Source organism: Dendrobates tinctorius, unplaced genomic scaffold (assembly GCF_039654945.1).
Source record: "Dendrobates tinctorius isolate UK_male_01 unplaced genomic scaffold, ASM3965494v1 ptg000075l, whole genome shotgun sequence".
Lineage (NCBI taxonomy): Eukaryota > Metazoa > Chordata > Amphibia > Anura > Dendrobatidae > Dendrobates > Dendrobates tinctorius.
This window is the reverse complement of record NW_027361743.1, coordinates 25,274,269-25,291,780: the sequence shown is the minus strand read 5'-3', so window position 1 is coordinate 25,291,780 and position 17,512 is coordinate 25,274,269. Positions and strand designations below refer to the sequence as shown.

At 43.5% G+C, this 17,512-nt stretch overlaps 1 protein-coding gene across 2 annotated transcripts in view; it reads right to left on the bottom strand.

Moving 5' to 3' along the window:
* Positions 1-17,512, bottom strand: part of RNF17 (ring finger protein 17) — a 585,601-nt gene that overhangs the window by 354,748 nt on the left and 213,341 nt on the right. For both annotated transcript variants that reach the window (XM_073583105.1, XM_073583106.1), the window contains 3 exons: positions 6,354-6,428; positions 5,486-5,805; positions 5,193-5,252 (listed from right to left, as the gene is read on the bottom strand). In XM_073583105.1, coding sequence (XP_073439206.1) covers positions 5,193-5,252; positions 5,486-5,805; positions 6,354-6,428 — 455 coding nt within the window. The remainder of the gene's footprint in view (positions 1-5,192; positions 5,253-5,485; positions 5,806-6,353; positions 6,429-17,512) is intronic.

Here is a 17,512-nt window from a genome sequence, read left to right as displayed (position 1 = left end):
AGATCTGCCCTGTCTGGAAGCTTCCAGGGGGCGTCCGCAAGAAGGTTGACAATGTCCGAGAGCCAAGACCTTCTGGGCCAAGTCGGGGCGATGAGAATGACTGGAATTCCTTCTGCTTTGATTTTCTTCAACAGCTTGGGAAGAAGCGGCAGAGGAGGGAACAGGTAGGGGAGTTCGAACTGCGACCAAGGAACGGCCAGAGCGTCTGCGCCCACTGCCAGAGGATCTCGAGACCTGGAAACAAACTGTGGGACTTTCCTGTTGAGGCGAGACGCCATCAGGTCGACATCCGGGGTTCCCCATCGACGGCAGAGCAGATGAAACACCTCCGGATGTAGGGACCACTCTCCAGCCGCGAGACCCTCGCGGCTGAGAAAATCGGCGGCCCAGTTGTCTACGCCGGGAATGTGTACCACGGAAATTGTCAGGACAGAAATCTCTGCCCAATGAAGAATCTTGGACACTTCTGCCAGAGCTGAGACACTCCGTGTCCCTCCTTGGCGGTTGACATATGCCACCGCTGTGGCATTGTCTGTCTGAATTCGGACAGGCAAGCCCCTGAGCAGCCTCTCCCAGTGGACGAGAGCCAGATAGATCGCTCGTATCTCTAAGACGTTGATCGGCAGAGCCGATTCCTGAGTCGACCAACGACCCTGAACAGTGAGATTGCGGAACACTGCACCCCAGCCGAGGAGGCTGGCATCCGTTGTTACAATCTGCCAGTGAATGGGAAGAAAAGACCGGCCCAAGTGGATCCGAGGAAGAAGATGGGCGGGGCTAACCGCCGATACTAAAAATGGCGCCGTCCTCTCCAGACTGGGAGTGGGTGGAGACAGCGCCGCCTCAGGGAGAGAGTGAGGGGAGAAGGCGGTGGGCAGGCTTAAAGTGGGCGGGAGGAAAGCCCACCCGAGAAAGAAGGCGGGGGGCGTGGCCGCGACGCAGGACAAGGCCCAAGATGAAGCCGGGGCCTGGATTAGATGAGGCGGCCGCCTGTCAGCGCGGAGGCCCCGCAGCACTGCCACGGTGACCGCTCCCGAGGCTCGATGGGGCCGCATGGGAGAAAAACCCCCTAGAAATGCACTGGGGGCGAAGTTGCGGCAGAACAGGCCGATAACAAGCCGGGGCCTGAATTAAATGCGGCGGCCGCCGGGAAGCGCGGCGGGGCGGCGTGGAACGTGACCTCTGGAGCTGCTGAGGAGAATGGGACCCGGGGCCTCATACTTACCCTGCCTGATCCGTCTCTATGAATAAAGGTACCTTCATCCAGCGTGTGTTGTCAAGAAGAGTATCCGCGCCTCATCCGACCGACAGGCTCTGGTAGGCGAGTGGGTGGGAGACTGGGAACGAGGACCATCTGGATCGCCTGACACACATCCGTGTTCGGATCTCCTGGTCCTGCTGTAGAGACCTATGAGGATACGGGGTGGCAGTACACGCCGTACTCATAGCCTCTTTGTGGGACTACAGATGTGACTCTTCACTCTGTATCCCTCCGGATAACCTGAAAAGAAACGACGCACGCTGAGGTAGATATGGGTCTAATGAAAGACCCGTGTCCACCTCCTACTGACACTAAGCTAAACTGAGGAATTCCCTGCCGGTCGGTGGGGTGTACACTGTGGAGGAGGAGCTAACCTTTTTTTGTGCATAGTGTCAGCCTCCTAGTGGCAGCAGCATACACCCATGGTCTCTGTGTCCCCCAATAAGGCGAACGAGAAATAAAGAATTGCCTACACAGTTTGTAAGTGTGAAAGGGAGAAAACAGTACAGCAGTATGTTTGCATTCTATAATGGAAAGGTTTTGGTTTCCTATGTACCACGTGGAAAAAAAAAATGAACTTCTCTCAACACTTCATAATGATGATGCGCCATGAATCCTGGGTCTGAGGCACAAAAATAAAACGGAGATAATTACATTTTATAATGCAACCAAACGAGGTGTTGATACAGCTGATCAGATATGCTCAACTTTCAGCGTCAGCAGAAACACCAAGCGCTGGCCAATGGTCATTTTTCACTATGCTGAATTTGGGTGGTATAAATTCACAAGTCATTTACCATGAAAACCAGCTTGAACCACTCCGTAGACGAGTCTATCTGAAAAAATTGGCCCATGAACTAGTGCTTGGAGAGCTACACAGGAGAAGTACGAAAACTATCGGTATCCCCTCTCGCCTTCAAGTTCAGCTCAAAAGATTCCGCCCAGAAGATAGTGAAAATCCATCACCTGCACCACCTCCCAAAAGAAGGAGATGCACCACGGAAAGCGAAACAGACGGCTTTCTAATTATGAATGTCACAAATGTCATAATGCAATCTGCCTGACACATGCAAAAATGATGTGTAATTCTGGGGAAACTTCAGGATCTAATTCTGAATGAATATGTGTGTAATATTACTTTAGGTACCTTAAAATTAAGTTTGTTTCCCTAAATTTTCTTTATAGAGTTATTTGTCAGCGACAAACTGCGGGCTATTTGGCGGGAGTTTTGAAATGTTTGTATTTCAGAGTTATTACTTTTATGTTACGCAAACGGTCTTTTTTGCACCTGATTAACATAGTAACATAACATAGTTTTGAAGGCTGAAGGAAGACCTTATGTCCATCTAGTTCAGCCTATTTTTAGTGCAGCTGTTCTGCATTGTTGATCCTGGGGAAGGCAAAAAACCCACAGAGTAGAAGCCAATTTTCTCCATAGGGAAAAAAAATTCCTTCCCCTAAACTGGGTCAACCATCTACCTATAATATTATGTTATTCGTAACCTTCTATACTGTTACTCACAAGAAAAGCATCCATTCCTTTCTTAAATTCATTCAGTGAGTTGGCCATCACCACTTCCTCAGGAAGAGAATTCCAGAGCCTCACTGCTCTTACCGTGAAGAACCCTCTTCTATGCTGGTGCAGAAAATGTCTCCTCCAAACGAAGAGAATGCCCCCTTGTTCTTGTCACAGTCCTTGGTACAAATAGTTCATTGGAGAGATCTCTGTATTGCCCTCTGATATACTTGTAAATATATATTAAGTCTCTTATTATTATGTGTAGTCTCTTATTACATCCCTATGAAGGTCACTGATCACTTTTAGAGCACTGAAATTTAAAAAATTAGATATTATAGGTATTTTCCTAGCCTGCGCCTGACAGGCACATTATTCCCTAACTCGTTAGTAAAGATATTATTCCTGGCGGAGGGTTAACGGTATAACGGCAAGTGCAAAAAAATAAATAAATCAAACTCCGATTTCCCATTTAATTTCTCTCTCCTCTGATTTGATCGCACATCAGAGGTCACCCGATTCCCTCCCCGGTACCTCCGCTGTCCCTGCATCCCCCCGGGCCGCCGGCGTGGTCTTCTGGGAGAAAATGGCGGGTGCATGCGCAGCGTACCCGCAGAGATCTGCCAGTCGGGCACCCAGCAACAATGGCAAATTTTTCCTATTGGTTCATTTTGATCACTGTGACAGACCCTATCACAGTGATCAAAATAAAAATAAATAAATAAAAAAAAAACTGTAAGTCAAACCCCCCTTTATCACCCCCTTATTTAGGTAAAAAAAAAAAAAAAAAATGTATTTATTTATATTTTTCCATTAGGGTTAGAGTTGGGCTAAAGTGAGTTTGTCTAAAGTTAGGGTTGGGGCTAGGGGTGTATTGGGGTTAAAGTTCGGGTTAGGGCTTAGGGGTGTGTAAGGGCGTGTTGGGGGTTAGGGTTGGAATTAGAATTGTGGGGTTTCCACTGTTTAAGTATGTAACGGGGTGTCCTAACGCGACATGGCGCCACCATGGATTCCAGCCAATTTTGCGTTCAAAAAGTCAAATGGTGCTCCTTCCCTTCTGAGCCCTTCCATGCGCCCAACTAGTGGCTTTTCCCCACATATGGGGTATTGGTGTACTCAGGAGAAATTGCACAACAAATCGTGTAGGCAATTTTCTCCTGATACCCTTGTGAAAATAATAAAATGAATTGGTTCCAAAGTAAATTTTTTGTGAAAAAACGTAAAATGTTCATTTTTTCCTTCCACATTGCTTTCGTTCTCGTGAAGCACCTGAAGGGTTAATAAACTTCTTGAATGTGGTTTTGCGCACCTTGAGGGGTGCAGTTTTTAGAATGATGTCACTTTTGGGTATTTTCTGTTATATTGACCCCCAAAACTCACTTCATATGTGATGTGGTCCCTAAAAAAATGGTTTTGTAAATTTTGTTGGAAAAATAAAAATCGCTGGTCAACTTTTAACCCTTATAAATTGTTTCCAAAATTGTACTGCTGTAAAGTAGACATGTGGGAAATGTTATTTATGAACTATTTTGTGTGTCACCACTTTCAGATTTAAGTGTTCAAAAATTAAAAGTTTGAAAATTGCTAAATTTTCAAAATTTTAGCCAAATTTCCTTTTTTTTTTTTTCCATAAATAAACACAAGCTATAAAGAACTTTTATCACTAACATGAAGAACAATGTCACAAAAAAACAATCTTATAATCAATGGGAAACGAAGCGTTCCAGAGTTGTAACATCATAAATTGACAGTGGTCAGAATTGCAAAAAATTGGCCCGGTCATTAAGCTGCAAACTGGCTCTGTCACTAAGGGGTTATACGGGGTGATGCGCAGGTACCAGCGTTTGTTGACTCATTAAAGCATCTCCCCTCTACAATGTAAGACATGTACACCAGTTGTCCCGTGTTCCTCAATGATATAAACAACAAACATTTAAAGGGAACCTGTCAGGTTGCACATGCAATCCAATCTGGACAGCCTGGTAACCGTCTAGAAGTAGAGAAAAATGATATATAGGGTTGTTGGAAAAGATTCAATATAGCTTGTGTTTTGGTCATTGAAATATCTGATGCTTGCATGCATACGAGTCCATTGGACAGTCCTACTCAGTGATGGACAACTATTGAATAGTCATACAGGGAAGAATGTCCATCACTAAATAGCACCCCCACTTTGACTAACGCATAGAAACCCCAGGGATTTCATTGCATAAGACACAAGTTATACTGAACTCTTTCTCCAAAAAATGCATATCAATCTGATCAGAAGCCCCTGCGCTATAAAGTCCTGTCTGCAGATCATACACCATTTTCAACATAACAGGTTTGCTTTAAGACTGTAGAAAGAAATCTTGAAGTTAAACAGCCAGCAGCTAAGGAAACATATCATCCAGGTATAAAATCTTTATTTCTTACCTTTCTTCAAAGGTTTTCCTTTACAGCAATGTGCTTTGTTATTGTGAGGCGCAAGCACACCTAGAGCAACATGAATAGTATTCAATACATTTAGTAATCATATTTTAGGGGTTATAGAATTTTAGACAACATATGGCAAAACTCTACAACTGGTTATTTCTTCTGACAATACATTTTTCAGATCTTACCAATAGGTTAACTCTACGTGGCTCACTACTGAGCATGACTTCACTGAAAAACACAACTCCCTCTAAAGTATAGAAACCAAAATAGAAAAGAGACACCACACTTACAAGGTTGATCTTCCTCAATAATTTCCTCTATGATGACATCAGGGCTACTCGAAAATGGTGCCAAAGCGTTATTGTTCGGTAAAATTGGACTGGATTCTTGACAGGAACCTTTATGATGGTAATTTTGTGAAGAAAGTGATTTGCTTGTGTTCTTATGTTCATCCAGTTTCAGATATCCAAAATTAAACTCGCACTGTTCATCATAAACAAAACCTTTGGTGCAATCTTCACGTTGGCTGCCAGTGTTTCTGTCTTCAGCCGTAACATCTAAAGGAGGATTTTTCTTGAACGCCACATCCATATCAGGTGAGGTTTGGCATCTATTAGAGAATAAGCGTACTGTCAAAATATACACAATACAGAGCTCTACTAAAGTCGTAAAAAAAAGCAGAATACATAATCACACTTTGGCTGCTGCTAAAAAAAAAAAAAAAAAAAAAAATACTCAGCTGTTCTCCAACCTTCAGAAAATAACTACATGTACACAACAAAAGGAAGGAAAAGCATGGAGGAACGATAGAGGCATACACCAATTATACAATAATCATACATTTTATTTGCACAGATAAAGACTACACACAATTAATAACTCTTAACAACAACTCCTTAAACAGTGCAAAAGGTGACAAGGTAAGCAACTATATATAATTGCAGAAACCATTTGGAAGCCAGCCTGTATTCAGATGTATTCCCAATGAATTCTGCGAGAGTTGTACTACAGATAGGCTTACCTGGTCAATAATCAATATAGTAATATAGGAAGTAAGAAAAGCATTCCAAGAATTGCTTATAGGAAAATAAAAACAAATAAATTTGTATTGCCGAAAAACTACAGTGACAATATAGGAAATGTATGAATTGTACTTACATAGCACTACCAACCGTGAAAACCATTCCCAGATTTTCGACAGCTTTCAGCGTTGTGTCCAAGTCTATACTGAACCTTAAAGAGTGTAAAGTAAAGATAATTACAATAAAGCAATTGACTTTTGCAATCTCCTGGCAACAAGCACCATGTATGTATGCAATACGTGCAGAACAAGCACGTCTATACATGTAATATCACAGCCAATACTTTGCTCCAACCCCATAGATACTGTAGTCACACACTGTGGAAACACCGTATTTTTTGGACTTTTTCCCTAAAAATTTTGGGGAGAAATGGTTGGACATCTTATAGTCCAAATGTACTTGCCAGAAGTGTGGCGTCAACAGGAGTCGGGTGATTCTGCCGGCCCTGGGCTGGGTAGAGGGGGTGTTCGATGGTCCGACACTGCAGGGTGATGATCTGACTCCCATCTCAGGCTAGTGCGGCAGCTTCAGTGCAGGGGTTCTGCCGACATTTTGTGAAAGCCATTACTGCAATGTGATAGCCTCCCGGAAAATGGCAGCTGTAGGTGGCGCATGTGCAAATTGAGATCTCAGTGCCGAGATCTCAAATCGATGCATGTCTGATCACCGAGAACTTCCGGAACCCTGCTCCACCAGCACTGCCGCTCTCCTCCCCCCGTTAGCTGAATTCAGACCGCAAGACAGACCCCCATTTGAAGCATTAATTTTTTTTTTTCCCCATTTTTCCTTCAGAAAATTTGGAGCACGTCTTATAGTCCGAAAAATACGGTACATGGTAGTAGAACTGTTTACCTTTAGGCCAAGTTCATGAGACCATATTTTTGGTCTGAGTGCCATCCATCAAAAAATCAACAGCACTAGGAACTATGTAATTCCAAATCATAAAAAAAAAAAAAAAAAAAAAAAAAAAAAAAAAATCGCAGCATGCACTAGCTTCCATGTCTCATGTCAGGTTCATTAATGAGCAAGAAGAAAAAAAATCAAATCCCATAAGGATCAACCATACGGCATCTAATTTTCACAGATGCATTGGAATGCTACATAGGAAACTGTATTTGGTCTTGTAAATTTTAATTGCAGCTGTATAAAAATTGGATGCCATATGGATTGCACACGGTTGACAATTAAGATAAAAATCATTTTTTTCCTTAAGAAACACTGATTTTTTTTTATACGGTGGTGAAAACTTAGCCTATAAGCTTAATAGGATGCCTATTAGTCTTGGGTTAAGTTCACACACGCATAAAGAAAAAACAAAATCGCTGGGTGTTTCGTCTAGAAAAACTGGGTAATTTTCATCTGAATTGTCATCTTATATGGCGTCTGTTCTTCATCAAAAGTTATTAAAAAATTTACAAAGCTCAATATAGATTTAATGTACACTGTGTTCCAAATTATTATGCAAATGATATTTTTCTATGATTTTCCTAAATAGTCAGTACAAATGACAGTCAGTCTAATAAAGGTCATCACCCGTTAGAGTATACATCAAATTTTATTGAAAAAACCTCCCAATGATAACAGTATAATCTCCAAAATGAATAAAAACTCAAATTGCACTGTTCCAAATTATTAGGCACAGTAGAATTTCTAAACATTTGTGTTTTAAAGAACTGAAAATGCTCATTTGTGGAATTTGCAGCATTAGGAGGTCACATTCACTGAACAAAAAAAGCTATTTAACTCCAAAACATCCTAACAGGCCAAGTTACATGCTATCATAGGAACCCTCTGTGACATCACCTTCACAATTCTTGCATCCATTGAACTTGGGAGTTTTTGGAGAGTTACTGCTTGGATTTCTTTGCATGAAGTCAGAATAGCCTCCCAGAGTTGCTGTTTTGATGTGAACTGCCTCCCACCCTCATAGAACTTTTGCTTGATGATACTCCAAAGGTTCTCTACAGGGTTGAGGTCAGGGGAAGATGGTGGCCACACCATGAGTTATCTCCTTTTATGCCCATAGCAGTCAATGACTCAGAGGTATTCTTTGCAGCATGAGATGGTGCATTGTCATTCATGAAGAGGATTTTGCTCCTGAAGGCACGTTTCTACTTTTTATACCATGGAAGACAGCTGTCAGTCAGAAACTCTATATACAGTACTTTGCAGAGGTCATTTTCACACCTTCAGGAACCTTAAAGGGCCCCATCAGCTGTTTCCCCAAGATTCCGTCCCAAAACATGACTCCTCCTCCTCCTTGCTGAAGTCGCAGCCTTGTTGGGACATAGTGGCCATCCACCAGCCATCCATCTGGACCATCCAGGGTTGCTCGACACTCATCAGTAAACAAGACTGTATGAAAAATAGTCTTCATGTATGTCTGGAACCACTGCTACAATTTCTGCTTGTGAACACTTTTTAGGGGTGGCCGAATAGTAGGTTTATGCACCACAGCAAGCCTTTGAAGGATCCTACACCATGAGGTTCGAGGGACTCCAGAGGCACCAGCAGCTTTAAATATCTGTTTGCTGGTTTGTAATGGCTTTTTAGCAGCTGCTCTCTTAATCAGGGCTGTGGAGTCGGTAAGCCAAACCTGCGACTCCGACTCCTCAATTTCCCTTACACCGACTCCAACTCCGACTCCACGACTCCGACTCCCACACATATTGCTTATATTTAAGTGAAAAATTTATTGTAGTACAATGTGAACCTCAGACATTTAATCATTTTTATGATCCAATAATCAAGATATTTAGATAGAACAGAATATATATTGGTGTACTACCCGGTTTTCATTCTTTTTGGTACAGATACGATATGGATAGACAGATATGGATAAATGGATATATAGATAGAGCAGATTTCTAATCTGCTTTTGCTATTGAAAACATTATCTATGAGCTCAAAAACCTTTCAGGTGATGCAGTTTTTTAAAAAGATGATCAGCTTTTGCAGCTGAAAAACGTATCCTCAAAAAATAAAGGAAAAACACTGTGTGTGAATGTAGCCTTAGATCAGGAATAGAACAGCCATTTATAGGACATTTCATAACTTTCCCAAACTCCTATGAAAAAATATTCAGCACATCCTGCATTGAATTACTGTACCCAATTTATTATATATTTTAGGAGTCGGAGTCGGTCCATTTTATACCGACTCCAACTCCGACTCCACCAAAATGAGCACCGACTCCGACTCCACGACTCAGACTCCACAGCCCTGCTCTTAATCCGATGAACTTGCCTGGCAGAAACCTTCCTCATTCTGCCTTTATCAGCACAAACATGTCTGTGCTCAGAATCAACCACAAATCTCTTAACAGTACGATGGTCACGTTTAAATTTTTGGGAAATATCTAATGTTTTCATCTCTTGACCAAGGCATTGCACTATTCGATGCTTTTCAGCAGCAGAGAGGTCCTTTTTCTTTCCTAAATTCCTTGAAACCTGTGCCCTGCTTAATAATGTGGAACATCATTCTTAAGTAGTTTTCCTTTAATTGGGCTCACCTGGTAAACTAATTATCACAGGAATTTGAGATTGATTTCAGTGATCCAAAGAGCCCTGATACACAATACCATCTATGAGTTTATTTGAAAAACAAAAAATTACATCTTTATGACACTTAAATCCAATTTGCATAATAATTTGGAAAGCAGTGTATTTGAAAAAATTGAATGCGAATGGATTCCGTTTTTTGTGAACCTACAGACTTGAATAGGTGAATCTCATCCAAAATACAAAAGAAATTAGTGGAAGCCTCAATTTTATTTTCCCCACGTGCAGATTTGGCACAGATAAGATCACCCTAACTGAATACATACATACACACTCACACAAGAACACACATACATATACACACACACTCTGTATATACTCATGTATAAGCCGACCCGTGTATAGGCAGACACCCTTAATTTTGCCACAAAAAAAACTGAGAAAACTTATTAACTCGCGTATAAGCCTAGGGTGGAAAATGCAGCAGCTACTGGTAGATTTCAAAAATGAAAATAGATACCAATAAAAGTAAAATTAATTGAGACATCAGTAGGTTAAATGTTTTTGATTAGCTATATTGAATCAGGAGCCCCATATAATGCTCCATACAGTTCACGATGGGCCCCATAAGATGCTCCATACAAAATACACCCCATATAATGCTGCACAAAGGTTAATAGTGCCCCCACAAGATGCTCCATAGAATAATATGCCCCATATAATGCTCCATAAAGGTTATGGCTCCATAAGATGCTCCATAGATTATGCCCCCATAAGATGCTCCATAGATTATTCCCCAATATGCTGCTCCATAGGATATGCCCCCATATGCTGCTCCATAGGATATGCCCCCATATGCTGCCCCATAGGATATGCCCCCATATGCTGCCCCATAGGATATGCCCCCATATGCTGCCCCATAGGATATGCCCCCATATGCTGCCCCATAGGATATGCCCCCATATGCTGCCCCATAGGATATGCCCCCATATGCTGCCCCATAGGATATGCCCCCATATGCTGCCCCATAGGATATGCCCCCATATGCTGCCCCATAGGATATGCCCCCATATGCTGCCCCATAGGATATGCCCCCATATGCTGCCCCATAGGATATGCCCCCATATGCTGCCCCATAGGATATGCCCCCATATGCTGCCCCATAGGATATGCCCCCATATGCTGCCCCATAGGATATGCCCTCATATGCTGCCCCATAGGATATGCCCCCATATGCTGCCCCATAGGATATGCCCCCATATGCTGCCCCATAGGATATGCCCTCATATGCTGCCCCATAGGATATGCCCCCATATGCTGCTCCATAGGATATGTTCCCATATGCTGCTCCATAGGATATGCCCCCATATGCTGCTCCATAGGATATGCCCCCATATGCTGCCCCATAGGATATGCCCCCATATGCTGCCCCATAGGATATGTCCCCATATGCTTCCCCATAGGATATGCCCTCATATGCTGCCCCATAGGATATGCCCCCATATGCTGCTCCATAGGATATGCCCCCATATGCTGCTCCATAGGATATGCCCCCATATGCTGCCCCACAGGATATGCCCCCAAAGATGCTCTATAGAATATGCTCTGGCCTCATAAGACGTTCCATAGAATATGCCCCCATATGCTGCCCCAATAAGATGCTCCATTGAATATACCCCCATATGCTTCCCCCATAAGATGCTCCATTGAATATGCCCCATATGCTGCCCCCATAAGATGCTCCATTGAATATGCCCCATATATTATGCCCCCATATATTGCTGCTGCTGCTACTGCAGGTATTTATAATATATAAAAAAAAAAAAAGACATACTCCCCTCTTGTCTCTGGGGGCCAGGTGCCGGTATGCCGAGAAGGCGGACAGCGGTGCGCTATGGGCGACAGGTGTCGCATGGCTCATGGCGCTGGCTCAAGACTCGCTGTCTGCCCGCCGGGTCCCTCTGTCAGTGACTGTTCAGGCAGAGGGCGCGATCATGTAGTCAGTGCTGCTGCCTGAACGTCACTGACAGAGGGACCCGGCGGGTAGACCGCGGCGAGCAGCGTTGGAACCGGGAAAGGTGAATAAAGTAAATACTTACCTCCCCCTGGCGCGTCTCTGCAGCCCCGCTCTCCCACGGTCTCCCTTCCTTCAGCGGTCACGCAGTACTGCTCATTAAAGTCATAAATATGCACATATTCATTACTTTAATGAGCGGTACAATGTGACCGCTGCAGGAAGGAAAGGAGACCGTGGGATAAGCAGGGGGGCTGCAGACGTGCCGGGGGGGGGGGTCAGTGATCAGTGATGTGACACCCCCCCCACCTACCCCCTGGCTATATGACTCGCGTATAAGCTGAGAGGGGGACTTTCAGCCCCCAAAAAATGGGCTGAAAATCTTGGCCTATACGCGAGTATATACGGTACATATCACTATGTAAATTACTCAGTCTACCTTTCTACCCAGTTAATTCTTCTCTTTTCCATTGTCTATGACATCACGTGATACAAAACAGACTAGATGAATGCTTCCAATGCTCCATGTAGAAACAGGAGGTCTACGATGTTATTTCTATGTAGTCTGTTTTCAAAGTCGCCGACCTTGCTCATTATAAGACACATTTCTTGAGATCCCAATTTATAAGTGGCAGTTAATTTATTCACCTCTCCAACCCGCTCCTCCACCTAATTAGGTGGTCATGAACTTTACTTCTTCATGGATCATACACACCTTTTTTCAGACGACCCATAAGATTGGATAGTATACGTAAGGAGCTGTTATATGACAGCTGTGAAAACATCCCTTCAAGTAGTCCCACCGTCAGGATGTAACTCCCGAGTTCCCAGCTGTACATACGTCACCACATCGTTGAGGAGTCCCTGACCAAGCTGCCATTTTAGGCACATCCAGGTTGCACTAACCTCCCCCCACCCCCACCAGTCTTTGACACTCCACCTCAACTACAGCCGAAGCCGCAGGCTTCATTGTTGGGACAGGTAGGTGTTGATGTTGCAGGCTCATGAGCGAATCTTCCAGCTGAAAGGAGCTGAACCTCATTTTCTTTTAAAGGAGTATTCCCATCTTCAAGATCCTATCTGAATATGTTGTATTAGTTATAATAATATTGGCAAATACTTCCAATTAGAAATGTAGTACAGTTTTTCTGATTCACCATGTCTCTTATGTGCAGGCATTGCAGGACCTAAGGGCCCCATCACACATAGTGATCTCGCTAGCGAGATCGCTGCTGAGTCACAAGTTTTGTGATGCAACAGCGATATCACGAGCGAGATCGCTGTGTGACAGCGATCAGCGACCGGCCCCCTGCCGGTATCGCTGATCGTTGATGGAAAGCCCTGGACATTTTTGGGGTCGCAGGTCTCCCGCTGGTCAGCACGCATCGCTGCGTGTGACAGGCGGTAGACCAGCGACCAGGAGCTGGTAACTAAGGTATACATCGGATTTCTAAGGGGGCGCGCTGTGCCTAGAAACCCGATGTATACCTTAGTTACCAGCGCGCTGATGCAGGGAGCTGGTAACCAAGGTACACATCAGGTTTCTAAGTGACGTACGCTCCCTGCATCAGCGCGCTGGTAACTAAAGTACATAGCGACGCCGCGCGCTCGGCGTCGCTGTGCTGATTGCTGGTGAAGCTGTTTGACAGCTCACCAGCGATCATGTAGCGACTCACCAGCGATCCTGACACGTTGATATCGTTGTCGGGATCGCTGGTGAGTCTTTGTGTGTGGCGGGGCCCTTAGGTATTCATGTTTATGACCACTGCAATGCACAGGAGGAAAGAGACATAGCAAATCAGAAAAATTACACTAAATTTCTAATTGGAGCGATTTGCTAATATTATTATTACTACTCTCCTACTACATATTAGGATTGGATTTTGGAAATGGAAATACCCCTTCATGGAGGAGCATTTTTGTTTGATCTCTAATTATCTTTTCCAGCCTTTTCTTATCAGTGGCATCATGACTGATAGTGAGCATAAACAGTGATTCTCCAGGAGGTAATAAAAGAGTGCATAAAGAGAGCTGCACCAACTGTTACGGAAAAACAGGAGCTGGGAGCCAAGCGTTGACTTACATCTCACGTCAAGCAAAGCCAACTTATTTTATGGTATTTCTAATGCATTTCTCACAAAAAGTAAAAAGTATTTTTACCACATCACAAAAGTGAGGACATCCCTCACATTTTTGTAAATATTTTATTACGGTATATCTTTCCATAGGACAACACTCATTTGGGGCTGCATGAGTGCTGCCGGTTGTGGGGAGCTATAGCTCATTGAGGGAGCATTGAATGCCAAGATGCACTGTGACATACTGAAGCAGAGCGTGATCCCCTCCATTCAGAAACTGTGCTGCGGGGTAGTATTCAACATGACAACGACCCCAAAGAACTCCAAGACCACCAATGCCTTGCTAAAGAAACTGAGGGTAAAGGTGTTGGACTGGCCAAGCATGTCTCCAGACCAAAACCCCATTGAGCATCTATGGGGCATCCTCAATCGGAAGATGGAGGATCAAAAGGTCTCCAAGATCCACCAGCTCCGTGATGTTGTCATGGAGGAGTGGAAGAGGATTCCAGTGGTAACCTGTGAAGCTCTAGTGAAATCCATGCAAAAAAAAGTTAAAAGGCAGTGCCTGAAAATTATGGTTGCCGCACAAAAAAAAATCTACACTTTGGGCACAATTAGGCCACTTTCACTTAGGGGTGTACTCACATTTATTGTCAGCAGTTTAAACATTAATGGCTGTGTGTTATTTAGAGGACACCAAATTTACACTGTTCTACAAGCTGTACTCTCACTACTTTACATTATATCTTCAGTGTCAGATATTCAGTGTTGTGATATTCATATAATTGGGTTGCCGGAGAGAGCAGAAGGTCATAATCCTAGTAGTTTCGTGGAAAAATGGATGCGTAATCTATTCCCGGAGGCCACTTTCTCCGCTGCTTTCGCAGTGGAATGGGCGCATCGGGTGCCTGGAAAACCAAATCCTCTGGGGGCTCCTACTAGACCTCTGCTCGCCAGATTCCTCAACTGGACGGACAGAGATTATATTCTGCAATTGGCAAGAAAGGCCCAAATAATTAAATTTGAAAATACTACTGTGATGTTATTCCCGGACTTTTCGGCAGATTTACAAAAGCGGAGAGCCTCCTTTGTTTCTGTTAAGAGACGTTTGAAGAACTCGAATGTCATTTATTCGATGGCGTACCCAGCTAGATTGAGAGTGGTAGATGGGGATAAGGTAATTTTCTTTCAGAACCCCGAAGAAGCAGAGGAATGGATCTACAGGAGAGAAAGACGCCAAAACAAGTGATAATACAAGTCAATGTTGCTGGATCTATTGTAAGATGTGCGCTGAACATTGCATCTCGGATGGTGATTACTCATTGAACTTTTATACTCCTTGTTCTAAACTTTTCGCATTACCTGTGTTTCATACTTGTGTACAAAGTTACGTAATTGCAATGGTAGCTTAACCCCTTCCTGACATCAGACGTACTATCCTGTCCATGGGACCCGGGCCCCTATGCCCATGGACGGGATAGTAAGTCTACCGCGATCAGCGGCGCCCACGTGGTGAGCGCCGCTGATCGCGGCCGGGTGTCAGCTGATTATCACAGCTGACACCCGGCACTATGTGTCAGGGGAGGTCACGGACCGCCCCCGACACGTTATCCCCTTGCACACCGCGATCAAACATGATCGCGGTGTACCGGGGGTTAAAGGGAAGCATCGGCAGGGAGGGGGCTCCCTCCGTGCTTCCCTGAGCCCCCCCACGGCAGCGCAATGTGCAGCGCTGCTGCGGGGGTCTCTTTCCCTACAGGCCCCCGAATCCAAGATGGCGACGGGGGCCTGTAGGGAGCTGACTTCCTCAGTGCCTGCAAAGCGCAGGCATGAGGAAGTCTGCAGAACTGCCTGTGACAGATTGCTGATCTGTCAAAGTGATCTGTCACAGGACAGTGATGTCCCACCTGGGACTATGTAATAAAGTTAAAAAAAAAAAAATAAAGTGTTAAAATAATTTAAAAAAAAAAAAAATCGCCAAATAAATTAGAAAAAAAAAAAAAAAAATATTCCCCCAATAAATCCATTTTTTTTTTTAAATTAAAAAAAAAAAAACAATAAAAGTACACATATTAGGTATCGCCACGTCCGTAACGACCTACCCTATAAAACTATTCCATTAGTTAACCCCTTTAGCGAACCCCTTAAAAAATAAAAATAAACGAAGCAAAAAATAATGATTTATCATCATACCGCCAAACAAAAAGTGCAATAACACGCGATCAAAAAGACGCATATAAATATCCATGGTACCGCTGAAAACGTCATCTTGTCCCGCAAAAAACGAGCCGCCATACAGCATAGTCAGCGAAAAAATAAAAAGTTATAGCTTGCAGAATAAAGCGATACAAAAATAATTATTTTTTATATAAAATAGTTTTTATTGCATAAAATCGACAAAACATAAAAAAAGACCTAAATGAGGTATCGCTGTAACCGTACTGACCCGAAGAATAAAACCGCTTTATCAATTTTACCGCACGCGGAACAGTGTAAACGCACCCCCCCAAAAGATATTCATGAAACGCTGGTTTTTTTTCATTCTGCGTCCCAAAAATCGGAATAAAAAGCGATCAAAAAATTTCACGTGCCCGAAAATGGTGCCAATAAAAGCGTCAACTCGTCCCGCAAAAATTAAGACCTCATATGACTCAGTGAGTCAAAATACGGAAAAATTATAGCTCTCAATATGTGGTGATGCAAAAACTATTTTTACAATAAAAAGCGTCTTTTAGCATGCGACAGCCGCCAAAAATAAATACAGCCATAAATAGTAAATCAAACCCCCCGTTATCACCCCCTTAGTAAGGGAAAAATAATAAAATTAAAAGAAAATGTATTTATTTCCATTTTCCCATTAGGGTTAGGGCTAGGGCCAGGGTTAGGGTTAGGGCTGAGATTAGGGTTAGGGGTGTGTTGGCGTTAGGGTTGGAGTTAGAATTGGGGGTTTCCACTGTTTGGGCACATCAGGTGCTCTCCAAATGCAACATGGCATCTGATCTCAATTCCAGCCAATTCTGAGTTGAAAAAGTCAAATGTGCTCCTTCCCTTCCAAGCTCTGCCATGCGCCAAAACAGTGTTTTACCCCCACATGTAGGGTATCAGCCTACTCAGGACTAATTGAAAAACAACTTTTGGGGTCCAATTTCTCCTGTTACCGTTAGGAAAATAAAAAATTGGGGGCAAAAGTATCATTTTTGTGGAAAAAAATGATTTTTTTTATTTTCACGCCCGGGCGTTATAAACTTCTGTGAAGCCCTTGGGGGTTCAAAGTGCTAACCACACATCTAGATGAGTTACTTAGGGGGTCTAGCTTCCAAAATGGGGTCATTTGTGGGGGGTTTCCACTGTTTAGGTACATTAGGGGCTCTCCAAAGGCAACATGACACCCGCAGACCATTCCATCAAAGTCTGCATTCCAAAACGTCACTACTTCCCTTCCGAGCCCCGACATGTGCCCATACAGTAGTTTTCTCCCACATATGGGGTATCAGCGTACTCAGGACAAATTGGACAACATTTGGGGTCCAATTTCTCCTGGTACCCTTGGGAAAATAAAAAAATTGGTGACTAAAATATCATGTTTGTGGAAAAAATACGAATTTTTTATTTTCACGCCCGGGCGTTATAAACTTCTGTGAAG